The sequence below is a fragment of the Perognathus longimembris genome, chromosome 18, assembly GCF_023159225.1.
Source record: "Perognathus longimembris pacificus isolate PPM17 chromosome 18, ASM2315922v1, whole genome shotgun sequence".
In the NCBI taxonomy this organism is placed as follows: Eukaryota; Metazoa; Chordata; class Mammalia; order Rodentia; family Heteromyidae; genus Perognathus; species Perognathus longimembris.
The window spans coordinates 6,498,647-6,523,969 of record NC_063178.1 but is presented as its reverse complement, the minus strand read 5'-3'; the positions used below and the strand labels follow the sequence as shown (position 1 = coordinate 6,523,969).

Sequence of the window (25,323 nt, the reverse complement as noted above, 5' to 3'; positions counted from 1 at the left end):
GGCTGTATCTTTTTTTTTTTTGGCCAGTCCTGGAGCTTGAACTCAGGGCCTGAAGCACTCTCCCTGGCTTCTTTTTGCTCAAGGCTAGCACTTCGACACCTGAGCCACAGCGCCACTTCTGGTCACTTTATATATATGTGGTGCTGGGGAACCGAACACAGGGCTTCATGTATATGAGGGGAGCAAGCACTCTTGCCACTAGGCCATATTCCCAGCTGCCAGGGAGGCTATATCTTAATGGGGCAAACTCCCATGCATCTTAAATGACACTCTTACAAATCCAGGTTAGTTGTGATAACCTGCATCAGGAAATCGGTCAATTACATCATTGGTGATAATTAAGATAAGAGTAATTCTCTTCCCCTAAGTTAAATTCTAGCATGCTGCACAGGTTCTGTGGTTTTGTGTGTGCCAGTACTGGGGCTTGAACTCTGGCCCTCCTATCTCAGCATGTCTCTAACCTCTTGTTTTTTTGCTAGCTAGCTAGAGATGAGACTTTTTCTGCCTGGGTTGGCTCCAAACCCAGGCCCCCAGACCTGAGTAGCTAGGGATGATAGGTGTGAGCCACAGATACCCAGTTAAGAATGAGACCCGGAGCGATGGTATACAGAAAGCGTTCTTACCAATAGCTACTCCTAAATGGAGCTGCTAGGCCTTGTATGTTTTCAATAAAGTAATTTATATCTGTAACAAGGATTCCACTGTTTTCAAAGACTTGTGTGGAGGCAGCAAAAGTAGGCTTATCTGTAAAGAGAAATAAATTGGTGAAAATTTCATTAATACTGTTTTTTTAAAGAAACATTTTTTTCTTTTTGGTGCTGGTCCTGGGGCTGGGTGCTTTCTGTGAGCCTTTTTGCTCAAGGGTAGTGCTCTACCACTTTGAGTGACAGTTCTACTTCCAGCTTCTTGGGGGTTAACTAGAAGATTCTTGTGGACTTTCCTGCCAGGACTGGCTTTTAACTGTGATGTTCTCAGCCTTATTTGCATTACAGGCATGAGCTACCAGCACCCAGCCCTCCCAATTTTTTTTTTTTGCGGGGGGGGGGGGGGGTTGGTTATGGAACTTGAACTCTTGGGCCTGGGAGCCGTCCCTGAGTTCTTTAGCTTACATCTACCATTCTACCACTTGGGCCACAGTACCACTTCTGGTCTTCTGGTGGATTATAGGAGATTAGAGTCTCATAGACTTTCCTGCTAGAGCTGGCTTTGAATTGTGATCCTCAGATCTCAGCCTCCTGAATAACTAGGATCACAGTCCTGAGCCGATAGCACTGTCTCTGGCACAGCGCCATCCAGCCTTTTCTGTTTATGTGGTGCTGAGGAATTGAGACGGGAACTTCACGAATGCTAGGCAAGCACTCCACCACTAACTAGACCGCATTCCCAGCCCCTCCAATTTCTTTTTTTTTTTTTGGCCAGTCCTGGGCCTTGGACTCAGGGCCTGAGGACTGTCCCTGGCTTCTTCCCGCTCAAGGCTAGCACTCTGCCACTTGAGCCACAGCGCCACTTCTGGCCGTTTTCTGTATATGTGGTGCTGGGGAATCGAAGCCAGGGCCTCGTGTATCCGAGGCAGGCACTCTTGCCACTAGGCCATATCCCCAGCCCCCTCCAATTTCGTAACACCGGAATGGAGAAGAACAAAGTTTGTGTGGTTCAAAATTAAAATGGCTTTGGGATCAGCTGCATCCATAAAACATGAGAGATTTGAGAAAGTGCTTTGCAAGAACTGAAGGAACTTGTCACAAGATTGATCTATCATACACCTCACTGGCACCTACGCCCAACCCCTGGTCTTAAATAGACTTGCCAAAACACAGGCTGCCTACTCTGCTGTTGGCCCATATTTGACTAGTTGGATGGACATTTCTAGAGCTGACCTAAGTTGTCACTAACTGAACAATGAAAACTCAATGTGAACTTACCTACTAGGAAGACACCAAACCTGGCATTAATATGCTGAATTTGCAGGTTGATCAAACATTTCAAATTTTCAGCCTCTGTTGATGACTGAGAGTCACACTGGTGATAGTGAAGCAGTTCAATGATATTTGCACTTTGATATGATTTCAGTATTAAGTTTTTTCTATATGCAATTGGATCCACTCTGAAAATAGATTTGAATATTAGTAGCCAAATTTAGTATCCGTTTGCAACTATTACTAAATCACGATAATTTTCACCTTTTTACAAAAAGATTTGTATACATTTTCACAAGATCCTGTTCCATTTTCTTATTTGTTACAGTCTCTCAGATGTGTCTTTCTTTGTAAATATGTATTGTAAATATGCTCTCACGCTGAGCCAGACCACCCCAACTACGGATGCCTCGGCAGACTTCAAGGATTTGCATTATTTTTACACCAATGAATCTTATTTTTAAGTAGTTGTACAAAGGAGTTGCCAGCCAACGAAGCAGTTTATGAACACATCTTACTGGCACCCTTTCACACTGATGAGTCTCATACCCTACCCCTCCTGTCTGATTAGGTAACAACCAACTTCACTAGAATTAGGTAGCAATCAGAATTTTCTTATGTGTTCTACATTCCTTAAAATTGTTACGACCCTTTTTCTCTTCTCTTAGAGCAACATGTAACCTTGATTCTAATGAAGGCCCTGAGTTGAAGCCAGACTACTGCTTCCCCCTCCCCCCAAAAAGGAAAAACCAGAATTTACGTCATTTTAATTTACACTTTTGTAAGTGTGTTGTGGTAGCTCAGACCTGCTTCTCTAGGTCCTGAGCTAGGATTTTCCGTTAGAACGCTTCTTGAAAATCCCTGCTCGTGTACCCTGGTCTGAACAAGCCTTTGTACTCTTTACTCTCCTTACTTTCTTACCACTGAAACCTTTTGCTCTCGCTGGGTTTTTCTATCAAGGTAAAGCCTCTTCTGAAAATCTGTTCTTGTCTGGGTGCTAGTGGCTCACCCCCCCGCCGCCCCGGCTGCTCGACTGGAAGAGGCGGAGACTGCAAGGACTGTGGCTCAGGCTAGCCAGGTGGTGAGTGTTGAGACCCCACCCACTTGGAGAGAAAAGGCTGGGCACCGTAGTGTGCGCCCATCATCCCAGCTACTCGGGAATCACAGCGCAGTCTGGCACAAGCAAAATAACCAGAGCAAAAAGGCAGGGAGGCATGATTTAAGCAGTAGGGTTTCTACCTGTCAATTTCCAAGCCTTGAATTCAAATCCCAGTAATGTTAAAAAACAAAAAACAAAACCTATTCTCTGCCTCATGTTTGCTTCTAGTGTGTTAAGGAAACCACCTCATTTTATAGTTTTTTTTTTTTTTTTTTTTTGCCAGTCCTGGGCCTTCAACTCAGGGCCTGAGCACTGTCGCTGGCTTCTCTTTGCTCAAGGCTAGCACTCTGCCACTTGAGCCACAGCGCCACCTCTGGCCATTTTCTATATATGTGGTGCTGAAGAATCGAACCCAGGGCTTTATGTACACAGGCAAGCACTCTTGCCACTCGGCCATATTCCTGGCCCTAGAGGTAAGTTTTTGAAGTTGCAGCCCAGCTTCAAAACTACTACTTGGGCCATGCTGAGGTTCTGACATGGTATCAGGAAGCCTTTCCTGCCTCTCAGATGCAGGTTTGAAAGAGAGCATCACAGGCCCCTGGCCCCTTCGGCCAGTGGAGCAAACCCATTTCTCTTCTTTGTAAAACCACTGCCTAACATGTAAGGCTTGCCGATTAGAGACAGGTTTGATCACGAAGGACTGACAGGTTTCTTTCCTGGACTATGGCAGCGTAACAAATATCCAAAAGCACTTAAGCACTGAGCCCACAATGAAACACACACTCATTTACTTTCTCCCATTACTGGGGCTTGAGCTCAGGGTCTCTTGCTTTTGCTCTTCCAATTGAGCCATGCTTCTGGTCCAGCATTTTGTTAGCTAATTAAAAATGATAGCATGCTGCACATATTCTGTTGTTTTGTGTGTGCCAGTACTGGGGCTGGAACATGCAGCTTCAAACGAAAACCCTCCAGGCTTCAGCTTCCTGAGTGGCTACAATTACGAGGGTGAGCTACCAGTGCCTTGTGAAATAATGCATTTTTTGTAATTCATAGTAGCAGAGCCTAAATCTAATTATATGGATGTTTAGAGTTTGTTACTTCAGACACGTGCATGGCTCAAGCAATTATTAAGACACCTGGCTTCTTTCATTTGATGTCTTGCTACAAAAACAAACCCAAAGGGCTGGGAATATGGCCTAGAGGCAAGAGTGCTTGCCTTGTATACGTGAAGCCCTGGGTTCGATTCCTCAGCAATATGTATATAGAAAACAGCCAGGGGTGGCGCTGTGGCTGAAGAGGCAGAGTGCTAGCCTTGAGCACAAAGAAGCCAGGGACAGTGCTCAGGCCCTGAGTTCAAGGCCCCAGGACTGGCAAAAACAAACCCCAAAGCTGGCCCGCAGAGCTCAGTTGTGCGGGGCGACAGCCACCTCGGGTACGGCCACCCCCGCCTTACACCAGCCTTACCTTGCACTTTCCCTCAGCTTTTTATTTTCTCGGTAGTGAAGCAACCACTTCCATCTTCCATTTCCATTCCCATTCAGTGTCTCTAGGATTCGGATGATCTCCTTCAGCTGAGCTGTCGATTGCATTTGGAAAGGAAGAGAGTCGCGGTTCAGGTGTTTTCTTTCTTGTCTCATGCAAAGCCTAGTGATTACCACCGGCCGCTCGCTCTGGTGGTGTAGACCACACCCCCGCCACCCGCATCCACTCAGTGAGACCCCGCCTCTGGCTGCCCACCCAGCCTACAGTGGGCAAGGACTGCAGCCAGGAGCGTGAAGTCACGGCAATGGAAGATCTCCCTGGAACAGCCATGTGATGTGGACGGAACGGAAGCGTAGCTCGGTGTCCCAGAGCATGGGTACAACCACAGCACTTCGGATCTGTTCCCAAGCGGAATTCGTGCTGATTAAAGGAGCTCCTCCCTATGTTTTGATGCAGAAAGGGTATCCACATCAAGTTCTAATTTGATCGGTGCTAGGGCAGGGTCGTGCATAAAGGCACCTGACCTCAGAGAAGTGAACTGTCTGAATGTTCAGACAGACTCAGCAGGGTGCTGCCATCAGAAATGAACAGACGATGCCAAGCACCAAGTTTCCCATGCTGTGCACTTATTTGCTAAGTGAAGAAGTTTGATGGTCCCGAGAAGGAAGAAACTTAAAAGCAGGATTGGTGGGTGATAAAAATAACCAGTTTAAAGAAGTCAAGAGCAGTACTAAAAGAATTAGCATGTAAAGGTGCTTAGCACAGGAATATAAGTGTATATGCACAAATATATGCATATATGTGTAAACACACAGACATATACAGACGCAGCAATGCAGCAACTGAGAGTCCTAAGTTGATAACCTCGTGTGTGTGTGTGTGTGTGTGTGTGTGTGTGTGTGTGTGTGTGTGCACGCGCACGGTAGTGGGGTCTCAGCTTGTGCTCACTAAGCCATTTCTTCAGCCCCTTTGTACACTAGTTATTATTGAAACAGGGTCTCTTCCTGTTCAGGTGAGTGAACAGGAAGCTTAGGCTGTGATCCTCGTTTAGGCTCCCCATCACTGTGCCGTTTCTTCTACTTGCATGGAGCCGTGTGGACTAGCACAGGCCTTGGCTGGCCTGGAACTGCAATGCGTCTGACCTGAGCCTGCCGCGTACGGTGCGCTGTGCCGTCACACCCAGCTACTCGCTGACCAGGAGCTCAATCAGAATTCTCAGCCTCCCAAGCAGAGGTGAGGCATGAGCCACAAGCACCCAAATGGGGATTCTTTCCCATGCAACAGGATTCCTTTCACCGGAGGAGGAAGAGGTGACCCGGCAGGGCTTCAGCCAAAGAAAGAACAAGGCCAAAGCCAAACTGGGAGAGAGCGAAGGAAGGTGTGACATTTGTCACAAAAGAAATGTGCTTATTATCTGACGTACGTAACTGTAACTCCTCTGTACATATCACCTTATAACAGTTTTTTTTAAAGGCCAAAGTGAAGACCAACCTAACGTTAAAGCTTCTAACATCTTGTCATCTGATACCACAAAACCTCCAGTGCGAAACAGCTCTTGGTAACTGTCACTGAGAACATCTTTAGGGCTGTCTACTCCAGCAAACGTAATGTTGGGGAAATGCTTCATCTTCAGCAAAGAAGGAATCTGTTGGACATAAAAGGAGCTTTGTCAAGGCAGGTTCATCAAACACATGGTGCTAAACACTTTTGTCACTTTTTTTTTTGCTAGTGTGGGGCTTGAACTCTGGGCCTGGACACTGTCCCTGAGCTCTTCAGCTCAAGGTTAGCGCTCTACTCTAGCCACAGCGCCACTTTTGGTTTTCCGGTAGTTAATTGAAAATAAGTCTCACAGATTACTCCAGCCAGGGCTGGCTTTGGACTGCGATCCTCAGATCTCAGCCTCCTGAGTAGCCAGGATTACAGGTGTGAGCCACTGGTGCCCTGCCTTTTCTATCCCAGGGTCTCAAGGTTCAGGAACAGGTGAAAGTATCTTTAACCCATACTAGTAACTTGGTCACATGTGAGTAGAATTTCTTAGCTTATCAACAATGAACTCGTCAAAATTAAAAAGCGCTCTCAAAAACTCCCGAAGACTGGAAATCCTTCAAGTGGGAAGAACGCATCGTTTTGGATACCTGTAAAGTAGCTGATCAGGTCCCACGTACTTAGCCCTATCCCACCTGCAGCTCACGGCCCACTGATAACGGACAGCAAGACTGGGCACCACACCGGGGCTGGGGCCCCCTCCTGAGACAAGGAAATGTTCTCAAGTCCTGTTAAACCAAAATTGCGTTCCCTTGACAGTCCTGGGGTGGGCAGATGCAGTATCCTTTGAACCACACCTGAGCCATTTAATCAACATTTGTTTTTATCAGACATCAAGTGATACAGATTTATCTGAAGTGAGAAAATTTAGAAATCATATTTTCACACAGCACCCCCTGGTTTAATATGAATAGTTGGACTCCATGAAGTGGAAGCTGCCCTACAAATACCCTGCAAGTGCCCTATAAATCCAGTATGCCATAGTGCACCCCCTTAGCTCTATGCTCTCCTCACACGCCTAATGCTAAGTGTGTGTTCACTCTCCCTCACACAGAAAGGCAGGGGTGAGTGCGATACTACAGAACTTCAGTGCTGGGAATCCATTAGTTTTCTTAAGAAAGATTGTTTGCAAACCTACTTGATGCAAATGTGATGCTATATCTTCGTTTCTGATGATAACTATTAGCATATCATTCTTTCTGCCAAAAGCCTTACAGAAATGCTGAGGTTCAACTTCTCTATGTCCTCCTTTCTTCAGAACGCTCTGAAAGATTTACAACAGTCATTACAAATAGCCTACCAAAGCAACAAACATTTCGTAGCAATTCATCTAAATTACTAAACTTTTATATTTAAAAATGATGACTTGGATTTCTAGTAACAAGTATTAGAAGTTCAAAAGAACTTAGAAATTTATTTTAAAGGTAAAGAAGTTTATAGTAAGTTTTTCATGTCCATAAAGTACAAAAGTTGACTTTTTAAAAACTATCAAACCAATCTACATAAATAACTCCATTTTCTTTCTATGGCATAAAATACCTTTGGGTTCACTAGATATTTACCTTTAAATGCCACTTTGCTAGTGCTATTACTAGAACTTGAAAAATCAATTGTGTGTTTCTTCTCACTACATTAGGAACCTTTGTGGAGAGAGACAAAAGTCCTCTGGATCGCCATCTCTGAACAGACAGGTGTTATGGTTAAAACTGCATGTGGTTAAAAAGCCCTTGAATGCTGATTATTCTAACTCACAAAGCAGTTTCCAGGGATGGAAAAGTCCCTTCCATGGAGGTGGTTATTTGCTCAAGGCTAGCATCCTACCACTTAAGCCGTGTCTCCACTTCCTGCTTTTTCCTGGTTAACTGGAGCTGTTTTAAAGAGTCTCACAGATTTGTTTGTGCAGGTTGGCTCCAATCCTAATCTTCAGATCTCAATCTCCTTAATAACTAGGATTACAGGTGTGAGCTACCAGCACTGAGCTTCCACTGAGATTTGAACTTGTTATTTCTAAGTGAAGGATTCCATGTTGCCACTGTATGACCATGACCTAGCTAAAACTAAAACACAGTCTGTTCACAATCTATTTTCTTTGTAAAAATACAGTGTAACATTGACCCATCTTGCCTTGGATCCTGAGCTGACTTCTAAATACTTTGTTTTCTTTATAATAGATAGCACGATATATTGAAGAAATTCTTGTAAGACTTCTTTCTGCAAAGAACTTACTGAGATAATTAATTTTGATCTGTCATTATTTTACTAATGAGGCTGCAAGATGGTACGCGACTATAATCCCAGCTACTTTAGAGGAAAACGGTAGGGCTACACCCTGAAGCTGGCAAGGAGACCTGCCAAAGACCCTATCTGAAAAAGATGCTTTTAGCAATAGAGGACTGGGGCCTGACTGAAGTGGTAGAGTGCTTACCAAACAAGCCTGAGGCTGAGTTCAAACCTCAGGTACTGCAAAACAGAAACAAAAATCAGTCTAAATAGTATTAAGTATAAGAATAAACAAACAGGCACTTTACCTTTGTTTGTAAGAAGAAGGACTTATCCTCTGTTTCAACAAGGTAGAACCAGAAGGGACCCTCAGAAGCCTCTTGTGTAACACTCTTTAGTTTGACATGCAAATTGTCACAGAAGTCTGTGATCAGATTTCTGTAGGAGACTGGCAGTCTTGGGAAAGATGGGCACATCCGCTGGGATGTGGCTTCTTCAGAGGTCACACTGACATCTCCATCTTGGAAAACTTGGCTGCTGTCAATCATCACCTTGTCAAACTCAGCAAATTCATTTAGGATAAGAGAGATATCATTCTGAGAGTCCTTCAAGGTACTTGTGCAGCTTAGTCTGTTGAGGTGGAAAGGAACTGTCTGATTTCTTTCAGTGTTTGTAAGGTTTCTACTGAGACATTTCTCTTTCCAAACCGAGGAAGAACTGTGCACATCACTGGGTGAGAGTTTGCTTTTAGGCGGGTTCTGCTGTCTGCTGCTGGACTGTACAACTGTTACCACAAGAGGGCTTCTGGATTCTGGGTGGAAAACTGAGTTCTCAGATACTTTTGTTGAAGGGAAAGCTCCAACTGGGGTAGACGATTCTTTCCAGAAGATACTGTTAGATTCTAAGGCAGATTTCCGAGGGCACCTATCCTTTGCTACTGCCTTTACCTCATGGGCAAAGCGTAGATATTCAATGTCTAAAGTGCTCTGGGTGAGGTCCTTTGCCGCGTGCCAAGTCCAGGAGCTGAGCAGGTTGGCATCTGCAGAACGTGGATGGCTCTTCAGACTGGTTTTCCTCTCACTTTCCACCTCTCTTGTGACAGTGAAGTTGGCGTAAGTCCTGAGGACCCCCTGGGAGTCAGGGATATGCACGTAACTTGTCATGTACTTATCCGTCTTTAGACCCTGAGCCCAGTTTCTGGGAGGAATGCTTGTCTCCAGCCGTGAAACGTCTTTATTATTAGAGTAGCCCCAAGCTTCATTGTGTCTCTTGTTTAAGTTCATGAAAGAGTCGTAATTATCTTTTGCAGCATCTTCTTTTTTGCTATCACGACTACCCCTTAAAGGACCCAAATTCTCCTTATCAAACTTGGGATTTCTAAAGTCAAGAGTGTCTTCATCCAAGTTTCCAGAAAGTGGCTCACAGTGCCTATTAGTGTTCACGCTCATCTCAGTGTCTCTGACAAGGGTTTCAGAACCTGTGTTGACTCCGTGCCTCCCACTAGTGTTCTTCCTGACCATCTGCTCTTCAGAAACTATACATGGGTCAGGGTCAAAGGATTCTGAAGCCAAGGAATCTGAAGAATCTTTATCCACACTATCACTGGTGTTTGCTGTGTCCTGGTCAGAACCAGCACACACAGGGAAACCCTCACCATCCCACTGCTCCTTCATTTCATATGGCAACGTACCCTGTAGCACATGGGTTTTTTGCTCACCTTTTGTACAAGGGCAAGAATGAAGGCTCACAGCACCGAGACCTGTGCTTCTGTCATATAATACGTCTGTTTCACCATTAAGCAAATGGGCCATTCTGACCACCGATATTTCCTGTGTTTGATAGCTTGAAGCTACACTTGGTGGTCTTGAAGCACCATCTGAGAGGAAATCAAGCTTTGGAAACTCTGGGTGCATGTATGCCTGTGTAACATCAGCTCCATCAATGGAGGCAGAATTTGTGGACTTAACTTGTATATAACTGTCAGCATCTATTTTCAAATCACAGCCATAGATATTTTTTATAATGCTTTCAGGGCTAGTCTGTTTTAGTGGTGTATTCACTATTCCACTGAGGTCAGTTTTAGAAACCAAAGTGTCTGCCAAAGACTTATTTTCAATCATGTTTCTAGGACTAAGGGGAGGCTTACTGGATTCTAAGTGAAGGTGCTTTAAATCTAAATTTCTGTTCTCTAAACGCACTGGCTGCAAAGGATTTCCTGGTTTTGCCAGTTTTTCAAGAGAAGGTTTAAAATCGCCTTCACATTTGGCAATAGAGGCAGACTTACTTAACTCCACACCACAGTGCTGCACCTTTTCTGAGAAAGCTAACCCCTCACCATGGCCACCTACAATACCTGCACTTGCTTTACCAGGAAGGATTGGTCTACTTTGGGTATCTGGACGATTAGCTAACATTAGAGGCATTTTAGCTGAGAGCTGAATTTGTTCTATTTCAGTTAAGTCATCTTTTCCCACTGGGTAAGTGGAATAAACAAAACAATTTTCTTTTTCTGTTACAGGTAAATCTCCTACCTTGATCGGAGAGAATTTATTACTTCTCTCATACTGTGTACCACCAACTTTTGAACTATAGGGAGACACAGTCTGAGATGGTCTTATTTCTTCCGAAGACACTGGGAGGCCAGGACTAGAAGCTGGTGACACTTCTTCAATTAGAGAATCAAAGGGAATGGTAGAAGTAACACTCATTTCCTTTACAAACTCAAGGGCACAACTTTCTTTAGAAAATATTAGAGTAACCGGATGTGAACTATCAATTTTCTCATTTCCTAATGATTCTTCTGACTTAGTAGGATGCACTAATGTATCCCTGGCTAAATTTACTTCTCTGTTTTCTATGAGGGTTGCCTTCTCGTTAGACCTAACTATTTCTTTCGTTCTACTCTGAAGTTGTGACTCCTGTAGTTCTTCTACTCTGCCAGCTGGGATTTCTTCCCTGGGACTTGAAGGTGGTAATACTGTTAGAGTCAGGTCAATATCAGACCCTTCCACTGACAGTTCTGTGCCAACCTCCTCCCTATTCATAGATAAACTGGTTTGCTTGTCATGGACTAAATTAAATGATTCCAAATTCGTATTTTCACAGTTGAGGTTGCTTCTGTCATCATTCCTTAGTTCTAAAGACCCATCTAATGTAGTGCTTTCTGGAGGGATACAGTTAAGGGAATAATTTCCTGGGGTAGCAGAGGGAGATAGTGAGGCTACTTCAACTTGGGGTGGCTCTATAATCTCTTCTGAAGATATACTAAGGAGATTTGGTGTTTGCACACAGACAGCTTGAGAGTGGTGAATGATGTCATTAGCAACTGGATAACGCGAACTGTCAACTAGTGACAGCGATTCCATTACCGATGGTTTCTCAGCAGGTGGTGATGATACTGCAGGAGCTATCTCTTTCTGATCGGAACACATTTTGTCAGCAACCATCTCTTCACTTATAGAGGAGGCAGAGAGGTACTTAGTGCCTAACTGCCCAGTCAGCAGCACAGTTTCCTGGGGACCTTGTGTTTGTGCATTTTCTAATGAAATTATAGGATGCTTACTGTTCACGGTAGGTGATATTTGCTTCATCAACCCAGTATTAAAGGCTGGAGGGTTGTTGGCTATGTTCACTTCTGTATGTATTTGTTCACAGGCATTTTTTCCGAAAGTAAGAGTAAGTGGCTCCACACTAATCACCTCACACTCCGTGTTCTCATCATCCACCCTTTGCAGAGAGGGCTGACACTCACTGTTTATGAGGCTGCTCTGCTGGCTGAGGTCAGGTATAGCACCTGTTTCTGTCTGCATGGTTCTAGGAAAATGAGCACCTTTGCTCTTCAAGGCGCTGTACACAGAAACCTTCTGACACACCACTGCCTGGCTGCTGGACCCATCATAAGTCCTCGGCAATGTGGCTTGTGTGACAGTGTCACTGTAAGAGGCCAATCCAGTGTTCTCAAGTGGCTGAAAGGTTTTAGCTTCACCAGAAATAGAAGGTCTGTTAGTTTGCTTACTTATAGTACCAGAAAGCACAAGACTAGAAGTCTTTGGCTTATCTGATAATTCTTCTTTGGCTTTTTCTCCACTTAGCTGAAATGACAAAAGTAAAACAAATGGTATCAATGACATTAACAGTAAGCAAATACAATATTTTAAAATTACATGTAAACATAAAAAGCAAAGATTATTTTTAGCTTGTTGGAGTCTTGTAATCTTAGTGTCACAGGAGGCCGAGTGCAGTGGCTCACACCTGTAATTTGAGCTACTTAGGAAACTAAAATCTGAGGATAGCAGTTCAAAGCTGATGCAAGCAGGAAGAGTAGTCTGTGAGGCTCTTATCTTCAATTGACTACCAAAAAGCTGAAAGTAGAGCTATGCCTCAAAGGGTAAAGAGTGCTAGTCGTGGGCAAAAATAAGCTCAGGTACAGTGCCCAGGCCCAGAGTTCAAGCCCTAGGATCAGCACAAAATAAAATGAAAAATAAAAGCATTTGTTACAGGAAGGATGGGAGGCAGGTAAATGCAAAAGATGGAGTGATGGAAGGATTGACACTGATTGGAATGTATTGTCAACATGTGGAAATATAATAATGAAAATTCCTCCCACCATACACACGATAACCAATGTAAATTAATAAAAAAAAAATTCAGCCTCAACCAAATGAGACACTAACTCAATGACACTGTAGTGTGACTTTAGCAAGGAAGGCTGAGATGTTGGAGTTTTAAATTTTAGGTATATGTTTTTTTTTGTTTTTTGCCAGTCCTGGGTCTTGGACTTGGGGCCTAAGCACTGTCCCTGGCTTCTTTTTGCTCAAGGCTAGCACTCTGCCACTTGAGCTATAGCACCACTTCTGGCTTGTCCTATGTATGTGGTGCTGAGGAATCGAACCAAGGGTTTCATGTATACAAGGCGAGCACATTACCACTAGGCCATATTCCCAGCTCTAGGTGTATGTTTTAAAGGAACAAAACATAAGAACTTCTGGGTAGCCCTCTCTATCATGCTGTGTGCTGAGTGAATGCCAACTGACAATTTTGACATTTATATTTAGATATGTGCTTTGATACAGGTAAAGAATAATGTTTCTAAAGTAAAACCTGATCATTTAAAGAGAACTCTTCAAACTTAAGACAAGAAGCAACATGCTATTGTTTATAGTGCCTACTGTGCTAGAATATTCTTTACATCCCCCTATCCCTACAAAAAATGGTAAAGGACTGGTACAGTATCCAACAAGATCCCAGAAACAGCTTTGGAATACAAGCTCAATACCCATTATGTGAGCATCCATAACCCAACACTTTTTTAAACACTCAGGATTTTGGATCGTTTCAGATTTAGACATTTTAGGTTACAAATGTACATACAGTATATACAAATATTCCAAAATTCTAAATATTCTCAAATCTGAATCACCTCTAGTCTTAAACATTTTGGATGTGAAATATTTAACTCAGATGTTAGAAAGACTTATAATTATTCATCTTAATATACCACTATATATATTTCTGCACACTCTACTTCATATTAGTCAAAAATCATTCCTAAAATGGTGGTAGTTATACATTAATAAGAAAGTCCTTTATAAGAAGTCTGTATGCACATAGTAGTTAATAAAAGGAAATCTGACAGCGATAAATATCTAGGTTGTCTAGATTTGAATCTTAGCAATTTACTGTGACTTTAAGGAATTTATTTGAGTCATTTTTAGGCCTTAGTTTTCTCATCTATAGAATGGCTATCACTGGGTTGTCTGGGAAATTACTGAATGGAATACAAGGATCCAGAAACTCTTACTTCGACGATGATGATTACCCATGCCTGAAATTTCCCAGTAACCCCTAACCTAGTTATGGCAGTATCACAGCTGCTGCCTAAACTCGTGAAAAAGTAGCCCTGCATGGGGCTGGGGATATAGCCTAGTGGCAAGAGTGCCTGCCTCGGATACACGAGGCCCTAGGTTCGATTCCCCAGCACCACATATACAGAAAACGGCCAGAAGCGGCGCTGTGGCTCAAGTGGCAGAGTGCTAGCCTTGAGCGGGAAGAAGCCAGGGACAGTGCTCAGGCCCTGAGTCCAAGGCCCAGGACTGGCCAAAAAAAAAAAAAAAAAAAAAAAAAAAGTAGCCCTGCATGGCGTCAGAGGCTCAAGCCTGTACTACTCAGGAGACTAAGATCGGAGGATCACTGTTCAAAGCCAGCAAAGTCTAGCAGGTAAGTCCGTGAGACTCTTAACTCCAATTAACCACCAAAAACCGGAAGTGGCACTATGGTTCAAGTGGTAGAGTGCCTTGAGTTGAAGAGCTCAGGGACAGTGCTCAGGCCCAGAGTTTAAGCCCCAAGACTGACCAAAAACAAAGTACTCTATAGTCTGAACTATAAACTGAACATCCATTTCCTTACAATGTTGCTACAACCTTCTGATCTGTTCCAGCTGAATTATCTAGCCTGGCTGAACATCAGTTGAAAACAATGGAATAAAATTGTGTCTTCCACACTTGAAAATACTAACCTGCAATGGCTTTTCTCCAAAATTAACTCAGATACAATTAACTTTAGTTTAAGGCTTATCAAAGAATTTGTTTTTATTTTTATTTTTCGGGAGGAAGGGTTGTGTCCAAGACTGGGACTTCAACTCAGTACTTGATGCTTCCATTCACTGGCTAATGTTCTACCAACTGAGCTTCCATCCCCAGCATTATTTACCATAAACATACTTAAAAAAATACCTTGGTAAGACATGACTGGTACTAATAGTCACCTAATAAGAGAACAAAACCAAACCAAACCAGGCAGAACAAGCAATTTGCTCTAAACTGTAACAATAATTAAGGGTATGTGATCATGGTGGACTCCTACATCATCTAACTCATGATCTGGTCAATCAGGATGAAGACCAACACTTTGAAGAATCCATTTTCTCCAAATAATACTGTTTCAAATGTGATTTTTAACATAGAAGTCTTCAAGGTAACGCCAGCATTTACCATCTTAGTCTTACCTCATTATTACAGGAACAGATGGAGTTCTGGCTCTCGGAGGTTCCCAGACGACACTCTCTTGCCAACTCTTCTTTCTCTTCATTCTGTACACCGAGCCCCACGTGTCTCACAGATGGTGACGCAACGAATGGAAGCACACAGTTAGAGCTAGGGAAGGACGCTTTAGCAGGACTTCCAGATGTTTCTTTAGTCTCCAACAGAGGATCTAGAGAACATTTTTCTACACTGGAGATCTCCTCCATTTCACTGAGGTTGAAAAAGTCTAAAGTGCTATTTATAGACACATATTTTGCTGGATTGCTGTGTTCCACAACTTTTCTGGATGACGGTACGACTTTATTCTGATTGCTGTAAAACAAAGCGACCCACATATGAAGTAAAAGCTTCACGTCTTCCACATTTTCAGGTACATTAGAGTTCCAGGGACTGTAATTTAAAAAAAAAAAAAAAAAAGGACACAAAACAATTCAAATAGTTATTTTAAATGACTACCTTATCATGAACAAATGCCCGACACTACCTGTAAGTTTACGTTTTCTCTTCTTATTTTTTTAATTATAGACATGAAACAGTGAGTACTATGCAGTTCATTGAACAAATAAAACGAAGTCCAACCCAGTCAAAGAATCAGAACATGTGGAAGTGAGTTCTTTTTTTTGTTGTTCTGGGTGGTTCTGGCATGTGAACTCACGGTCTCCCGCTTACTAGGCAGATGCCCTACAGCTGCGACACACCCTTCCAGTTTCCGTAACTCCTTCCAAATCACAAAATCTGTATGACAGAACTCCGATCTGATCTGATCTGATCTGATCGGGGATCTCCGGACTCCTGGTCTGGCGGCTGGCTTTTATGTCAACTCTCTTTGAAGACAGCATACCTATTTTAGGTGGGTGTAATATCATTTGTTTCAGCAACTAGTCTTCTGGGCAATTAAGTAAAACAATGCTATTTTCAGATTCGTTTTGGATAAGTGGCATTCCATAACTAGCCATTCCCTACTTCCTGACCTAATACTCTGTGCCACCAATGATGGCTACCCTTTATAGGATAGTCACTAAAGAAAAATATAATATATGTAATAATCTCAGGATGTTACTACTGCTAAACCCATACTTTTAAAAAAAAAAAGTGTTACTTAGCCAAGCACCAGTGGCTGGTACCTAGCTATTCAGGAGGCTGAGACCTGAAGATATAGTTCAAAGTCAGTCTGAACAGGGAAGTCCATGAAACTCTTTTCTCCAGTCAATCACCAAGACGTGGAGCCACGGTGGCTTGCTGGTGGAGCACCAGCCTCGAGTGAAAGAAAATCTAAAGAACAGTGTCCCGGTCCGGAATTCAAGGCTCAGTACTGGTGTGCACGCGCGCACACACACACAGGGTTACTCAAACTTTCATCCTCCAGTTACGTCCTCTGGAAATGTGTCGCTAATATAGACTACCAGACCTGTCTCACCCTAGATGGCACCAGAATCTGCAGCTCAGTATGGTCCCTCGATGAGCTGTACAAGGAAGTCGGAGAAGCTCATGACCCTGGTCACAAGATAAAAGCAGCGAAGGCCTACAGATGCAAACTTAGGTTAGTTTCAACTCCAATGCCTGTGGTGTTGTGGTATTAAGAATCTCATTATTGCCTCTCTTCCTTTCAAATTTTTTTTTTGGGGGGGGCAGGAGGTACTAGAGTTTCAAATTCAGGGCCTTGAACTTGCTAGGGCCACACCTTGTAGCCCTGTTTTTCTCAGGTTATTTTAGATGTACAGCTCAGCTTCCATTCACCTACCTAGGCTTCCTGGAGTTGCTAGGATCACAGATGCACCACTGTATCCAGCTTCCGACTGAAGAGATGAAGTCTCTCAGAAGGTTTTGCCCAGGCTGGCCTAGAGCTGTGATCCTTCTGATCTCATCCTCCCAAGTAGTATGAACCACTGGCACCCTGGCTCTTGCTTCCTTCTTGAGATTTACAGAACCATTTACTCATGTCAAACGATTCACTCCTACCATTTGGAATCCTGAACAAGCTAGAAATCTTTTTTTTTTTTTTAATTTCTGCCAGTCCTGGGGCTTGAATTCTGGGCTTGGGTGCTGCCCTTGAGCTTCTTTTGCTCAAGGCTAGCACTCTACCACTTTGAGCTACAGTGCCACTTCCTGCTTTTTTGAGTAGTTTTTAAGTGTCTCAGGGAGTTTTCTGCTCGGGCTGGCTTCAAACCACAATCCTTAGATCTCAGCCTCCTGAGTAGCTAGGATAACAGGCATGGGCCACTGGTGCCTGGCTTAGAAATCATTTTTAAACGTTTCCTCTAGAACTCAGTTTGTAAAACATTACTTCTATATCTCATACTATTGGATTAAGATCTCATCTAGATCACCAGTACTGGTGAATGAGTCCTGCAAAATGGAAAGCCATTTGTAACACTAAACTTAAAAAGCTCTCCACATAATCAGTGACAGTGGCAAAACTTCCTATTACTCTCAGTAAAATGAACACTCAGTACACTTTCAATACCACTTTTCAGTTATTACAACCAAATTACAAGTTTTTCTTACAACAGCTTTTCTCCTTCTCCAAAGTTTAGCACAGGTTTCCCATCTTACAACAATGATCTGAACAGAAAAGCAATAGTCATTTTCACTGATTTTCACTCCTACTTACCCATGTAATGCTCTTAAAATGGTTTTTTCCAGTGGGTTGTTGGTATATTTACTATCTAAACTAAATTTATATTCTGTGTCACATATGAAAGTGACCTTCAAGGAGCCATCACAGTTAGACACAGTATGAGAACAGGTATCTTTCAGGTTAGAAGTTACAAATCGACTTCTGCGCTTAATCAATGAGTCGTCTGGAAACTTCTGTAGAGGGGAAATGTTCTGTAGATGCCGAAATGGTATGACTTTTCCTACTGGAGTTCCAGCCTCAGGGCCTTTTGTCCCATTCTTGGCAAAGGTAGGGCCTGGTAAACCCCTCTGGTGTAAATGTTTCTTTGAATAGTCTGGAAGGAGCAGGGCATATGAATGTTCCACAGCAACAAAAGCATTTAGGTTTTGGCTTGTAGCTGAAGTTGGTAGAGCTTCTTCAGGGAGTGCTGACTGGGCTTTGGCAGGGTCCTGACTACCAGCACCCAAGTTCTCTTCTTGGTTAATGGTTATGTCCGACTCAGAATGGTCCCTTCTATCTGAGGATGGTTTCGGTAGTAGTACACCCTTTTGACTCTTAACTCCTCTATGATATTCATGGTCAGAGGTACAATACAGTAAGTTTTCTTTAGAGAGTGAAACATCATTTTGTAGCAATTCAGTGGAGAAGGAAAGGTTTCTAGGATCATATGATGGTATAGAAGAGGCAGCACAGCTTAAAGCTAGGTCAGCTAACATATTTAGGGCCTGGGAGTCACAGATGGAAGAGGAGTTCTGAGGAAGATCTTTGGGAGCAATAGAAGTACATTCTGGTTGTGCTGTATTTATGCTAATTCCATCTTTTTGACCATCTGGTGAAATTTCTGATTGAAGCTGTAAACTGGTTTCTCTTTTGGCTTCAGAATAAAAATAAATAAATAAAACATCAGCTTTCCACAGAATTAAGTTTCTGTCAATTACCATGTCTTAGTGAAAATTAATGATTTACACCAACATATATAAGAAAACCTAGAGACTGCATATTAGAATTTTGTTATCAGACTGAGATCATACTGCTATAATGAAATCTATTGCTTTGAGAAAGAGAGCAAGAAAAAAACAACCCACATAATACAGTTCAAGAATCATATAATAAGAGGCAAAGAAAAAAAGAGTCCTGCTCTCAGCAAGCTTACAATCTGGGGGGGAGAGGGGGAGGGAGACAGAAGAATATAAGTTTTACTGAGTGCTGATGGTAAACACCTGTAATCCTGAGATCTGAGGACCGTGGCTCAAAGCCAGCCCAGGCAAGAAAATTCATGAGAATCTTATCTCCAATTCACCAGCCAAAAAGCTGGAAGTAGGGCTGTGGCTGAAGTGGCAGAGAGCTAGGGTTAAATAACAAAGCTCAGGAACAATGCCCAGGCCTTGAGTTCAAAAGCTCCAAGACTAGCACCAAAAAAAAAAAAAAAGGATAATAATTTAATGGTTTGAATTATGTTACTCCAGTGTTCTAACACAGTACCTCAGGAACCATTTCTTTTAATAAGTGATATACTAGAAAAGTATCCAAAGACCAAAATAGAGTTTTGTTTTGTTTTTTAAAAAAAACTATACTTTTCGTTTTCTTGCCCATATTTGAGGACCCTCAATGCCTTCAGTTACACCTTTAGTTCAGCCTTTTGCTAGTTATTTTGAAGATGGATTCCCATCAACTTTTTTGCCAGTACTACCTCAAACTACAATCTTCCAGGTCTTAGCTTCTGATTAGCTAAGATTATAGGCATGAGCTACCAGTATCTAGCTTACACTGATTTCAAAGAATAAAATGTAATGAGATGAATGAAAAGTTAGAGAAGTCATAAAAAAGCTCATCTTTTTCAAGTAGTTATCTTTTCAAACTTTAATCTCTTCTATGAAAATATTATACCTTTGCTTTTATCCACAAGAACAAAACTATTGATTTCTGTAGATAATCAAGATCTAAACTTTTGCTCTTTAAAAAAATAATATTCTCCAATGGTGTCCAAGGTTTTTCTAAGAATAACAATAAAAAAAAATCTTAAATGTTATTATGAAGAATAAAGTTAAATAGAGATACTAGGCAGTGATTCCCTGTTGTAGATAACTGGACAAAAGGAAAATGCCAACTTGATTTCTCTTTATAATAACCAAAGTAGATCTAAAATGAATTGATAACCTGTCTGCAAAGGCAAATAACTAATAAAGATGTCATCAGTTAGAACGAGAAGGATCAGGGTGGGTAAAACTAAATCCAACACTATATAGTTATTGTTTAAACTGCAAATCATACAGGGGCTAATGTAGAACGGGCCCAAAGCAAATAACTTTCTTAGTACACAGGCATGTTGGAAATGTGTTTATAGGTAGTAATTTCATTCTATCATTGTTAACATTATGGTTTCCATATACTTATCTCTTATGCAGACCATCACTTACTAATTAAGCCTACTCTAAAGAATACTGTTATACTGTACTTGTCATAAAAATGTAATGATTTAATAAATATGTACAGTCTCTCATAAAACAATTACATCTATTTTTAGGCTCTCAATTAAAAATATAACACAAATAATCTACTTCTAAGACAGAGATGAGACCAAATTATATAAATGAATTTAGTAAAAATCTGTATCACAAAAAGGAAAGATTATTTTTTTTCATTAAAAAATTGTTTTAATGACTTGGAAATTCTCCTTTGATTCAGCTAATTGAAACTTAAAGTAATTTACATGAGGGATAAAGTAGAGCCAGGGAAATCAGACAGAAAATTAATAGTAATATGAAGATATATATAAGGGAATGAAGTCTCTCTGTTAGGACTCAGTGTCATTTATAGACTTTGTAGTTTGGAAGGACTGCACTATACAAAGAAAAGAAACAGACCCAGGAGTAGACTTGGTGGTACGTGTTCAGCTGCATAGAGGTGTAGTGTGAGGTGGCATAAGAATTTCTAATAACAAGGCTGTTTAACAGTAGGAAATAAAGAATTAGTCACTTTTTGTTCCCTTAACAAAACCACTATTGTTTATAATAGTAAAATTAAATCAAAATACAAGATTCTAGGTTACTGACAGGTTTTTGTTTGTTTGCTTTGTGGTACTGAGGGCTTCATGCTTGCTGGGCAGGCATTTTACCACTTGAGCCATGTTGGATTACTAGCAGCACTCTACTTACAGCTCTCTATAAGCAAACAACTTTTCACCTTTACAAATGATTGTAGTGGGGGCTGGGGATATAGCCTAGTGGCAAGAGTGCCTGCCTCGGATACACGAGGCCCTAGGTTCGATTCCCCAGCACCACATATACAGAAAACGGCCAGAAGCGGCGCTGTGGCTCAAGTGGCAGAGTGCTAGCCTTGAGCGGGAAGAAGCCAGGGACAGTGCTCAGGCCCTGAGTCCAAGGCCCAGGACTGGCAAAACAAAACAAAACAAAACAAAACAAAACAAATGATTGTAGTGCAGGACAAATCTGCCAGGTATTCTTTGCATGGCATTTAGGCGTAAGTAAGGCTATTTATACTTTATCTTATAAAGATTTATGTTCAGACCATGCAAATTAAAAAGTACACTCTACCTTGTTTTATGGCTTGAATCTTCTCTAATTTATCTACAATAAGAAACCAAATTATTTGCAGTAAGAAACCAAATCAGCTATTTATATTGTCAGAACTAAGGAATATAGAATGATAAATTTCAAATTGCTCTTATATACCTCAATATTACCTTCTAATACCCACTAGACCTGCAATGTAGCATTTATATTTTCAGGAAGTGTTTCTTACCAGGTTGTGGTTGCTTTCTGATTGTGGAATTCCTTTTGTCTTTTACTATATTTACCATTTGTTTTTGTGGAGATTTTGACACACGCGGCTTAGTTTTGACTGGAGATTTCTCTTGCTTCTTTGCCCTTTTAACATCCACTGCCACTGGAATATGTTTAAAAATAGTAACTTCTTGGTTTGTCTCATTCAATTTGGTTGTCTGCACAAACTGTGCAGTTAGCACTTCTGCACCTTATGTAGAAAAAAAAACACCATTTTTTAAGGGACATGAGCCCAGATGTTTATCAGCCTATCTTTTTCCTATAAATCTTTTGTTTTGGAGAGAACTATAAAGTTTTAGCTATTGCTAAAACAGCTTTAAAAAAAAATAAGGCAGGGGTTTAAATTCTCACATAAAGATAGTAACTTGCTACTACTTACTAAGTCTGTTCACAGTCCTTATTAGGTAAAGAAGCAAAATTACTGGGAGGGGGGTATGAGGGACAAGGTAACAAACAGTACAAGAAATGTATCCAATGCCTAACGGATGAAACTGTAACCTCTCTGTACATAAGTTTGATAATAAAATTTTGAAAAAAAAAAGAAGCAAAATTACCACAATATTAAATTCATTAAACAAGATACAACTTAATTTTAAAACCTTTCCTAAGTGATGTTGAAGTCAAACGATACTAGTTAATTTACAGCTCTTAAAAGTTGAATCATTATGTCTGAAAAAGCGACACAGCTCCACATAAGGTGATATGGTTAAATTTGTAATCACATTTCACAGAGAAGACTGTATATTCCTAAGTCACATTACAATCTATGTTACTATTTGTATACATCTAAATTTTAGTAGTACCTGAGAAACAAAATGCTTAAGACAGGTGAAGACAGAAAAAAGCCTGCACTTAGCTTAACTTCTTACAACTTACTATCTTGAAAAAAAAATACCATCCACACAAAATTACCTGCTTTTCCTCACAATCAACAAAGAAAATAGCTAACGAGGGAAGTGGAAATGCAAAAATACTATGGCTAGCCAGTCACCTGTGGCTCATGCCTATAATCTTAGCTACTCAGGAGGCTGAGATCTGAGGATCATGATTCCAAGCCGGCCTCGACAGAAAGTCTGTAAGATTCTTACCTCCAACAAACCATCAAAAGAGCTGGAAGTGGTCAATTTAAAAGAGACAGAAAATAAGATTGCACAACTAAGATCTAACTTTTGCATAAATAGGAAGGAAAAATCGCTCACAGGTTCTAGAGAAAAATGAAAAAAGGTGATATTCAAGGATGGTATTGGCTTATGTATTACTCAATGCCATGTTTCTCAGACTATGTCATAATCCACTGGTGGTTATTAATAAACTTAATATGTCATGACTAGATTTCTCTCTTCATTGAAATAAAAATTATCAGATTACAATACAAACATGTTTTCTGAAATTGTTTCCAAATGCATGAAATTTGGTAGCTATTGGATGTTAGGATGTTATGAAGTAACTTTTAAAAATGTTTGTTTCCAAATCTAGGAATTTGTGGCACATGGCAATTTGTGCACTGTTTCTTAGAATAGAATGTAAGTACATGTGAATGATAGCTTTCTGCAGAGGGAACACAAGCTTTTGGTGGGCAGGCTTTTGCCATATCTTAGTTTCTCCTATTTCCTGCTTTCAATAGTTATGTAGATCAATCCTCACACTTGGCATTTCTAATGATTTCTAATTTCTAATCAACTTCTAACCTGCTGCCAAGCTCCAGTCCAAAGACATCCATATGGGAACAGGACTTGATGTCTATAGGTATTACTACAACAATCCACATGCTTACCTCTTTTTTTCTGAGGAAACTCTCCTTTAACCAACTTAAGAGTTGTTGGAGAGTGCACCCCATTATCTGTTTCAGATGCAGTTCTTTTGGGCAAGGGGTGACACAGGTTCATCCTTTTACTCTGCACAAGTGGTATGTTGACCTTTCTCTTGGATTGTGCTCTCAGATTTGATTCTGGTGGATTCACTGCACCCAGAGCTCCACTGTTCTTTGTGTCCAACATAGTTGCAGAATTTTCTTTTTCAGTTTCTTTTTTCACTTCTGCTTCTGAGTCAAGAAATTCAGGATCTGGAGTCATAACTAAAGAAAATCCAGCATCACAAATTCCATCTGAAAGAAAAGGAGTCTGTGGTCGCTCTGCTAACAAATCCTGAGCAGTAGATACATCCAAAGAATAACCACTGGAGTCTGAAATGTAAGACTTCAACTGAATGAAAGACTCTAGAGGGCACTTTTCAGGAGGGGGAATCAAGTCAAAATCAATGGGCAATTTCCCAAATGATCCAGTTTCCTTCACCCCGTCCTGAGGCACAGCCATCAAGGAGAGGCTACTGTCCGCTCTGGAGCGTGCTTGTAAACTGCACTGCACCAATGTGTTTGGATGGGTTCTTTCTTCAAGAAGTGATTTCTTTGCTTCTAGCAGGGCACAATTTAGCGCAGGTATTATAGGTATCACTTTCGAAGACAGGTCATCTCCGACTTTCCAATCCTTCACCCCTAAAACACACACATTAAAAATTTGATATCATTTTGGTTTATAACAAAGCGGGGAAAAATGCTTTGGATTTCAAACTGTGGAATGGTTAAATATGCTACAGTATTTAAAAGGAAAACCTAAGTGGCAAATAAGAGAAGACATAAGTATATTTAATGAGCAAACACCTCCATATTCTTGAAGTTATATACACAAAGAAATTGAAAAAGAATTGTCTAATAAGCAACTGGTAGGTTAGAATTAGTAGAACACAGGAAAAAATAGCACTTTAATGTTTATTCAAATAGAATCTTTGTGCTATTCCTGGATAGTTAGTAATGGTAATGGGTAGTAAGTAGTAATGGATATAGTGACTGGTAATTTACAAATGTAGGAAAGAGGCTGAAGATATAGCTTACTAGTAAAGTGCTTGCTTAGCACTTAGGAGGGTATATGTAAGAAAGAGGAAGAGAGAGAAAAGGGAGAGATTAGAAGCTAGCTTTGCAGTCAGATCTTAAAAAACATATTTTAAAGACTACTAAGTCAATTATACCCAGCATAATATTTTGTTATAATTACCAAGAAAGTAGTATAGTTTCCCTTAACAGTGTAATTTAAGGAAAATCTACTTTAAAAACTTTTGTGTATTGGCTGTAGCTTTAGAAATATTAGATACATGGGCTGGGAATATGGCCTAGTGGCAGGAGTGCTTGCCTCATATACATGAAGCCCTGGGTCGATTCCCTAGCACCACATATACAGAGAAGGCCAGAGTGGCACTGTGGCTCAAGTGGCAGAGTGCTAGCCTTGAGCAAAAAGAAGCCAGGGACAGTGCTCAGGTCCTGAGTCCAAGGCCCAGGACTAGCAGAAAAAAGAAAAAAGAAATATTAGATACAGTTTTATCTTTAAATGACTTCAAAACAATGAGGATTTCCTTCTGTGGCAGAAATAAAAGACTCCCTTCCATTGTTTTCACTAGCTCAGCAAGTATTTATTTTTCAGGTGCCTGGTATTGGCAGGCTAAGAATTCAGTAGAAGGGTAGCAGGGGATGTAGCTTAGTGTAGCACTGAGAATGTGTGAGGCTGAGATTTGATCTCCAGCAACACTAGCCAAAAAAAAAAAAAGATGTAAG

General features: G+C 41.2%; 1 protein-coding gene across 1 annotated transcript in view; it reads right to left on the bottom strand.

Moving 5' to 3' along the window:
* Positions 1-25,323, bottom strand: part of Tasor2 (transcription activation suppressor family member 2) — a 55,137-nt gene that overhangs the window by 881 nt on the left and 28,933 nt on the right. The window contains exons 16-26 of the mRNA XM_048368010.1: positions 23,497-24,216; positions 21,682-21,912; positions 17,914-18,793; positions 16,720-16,824; positions 15,266-15,614; positions 8,571-12,353; positions 7,181-7,306; positions 5,989-6,142; positions 4,480-4,591; positions 1,923-2,104; positions 624-744 (exon numbers count right to left, since the gene is read on the bottom strand). Of these exons, the coding sequence (XP_048223967.1) occupies positions 624-744; positions 1,923-2,104; positions 4,480-4,591; positions 5,989-6,142; positions 7,181-7,306; positions 8,571-12,353; positions 15,266-15,614; positions 16,720-16,824; positions 17,914-18,793; positions 21,682-21,912; positions 23,497-24,216 (6,763 nt within the window). The remainder of the gene's footprint in view (positions 1-623; positions 745-1,922; positions 2,105-4,479; positions 4,592-5,988; positions 6,143-7,180; positions 7,307-8,570; positions 12,354-15,265; positions 15,615-16,719; positions 16,825-17,913; positions 18,794-21,681; positions 21,913-23,496; positions 24,217-25,323) is intronic.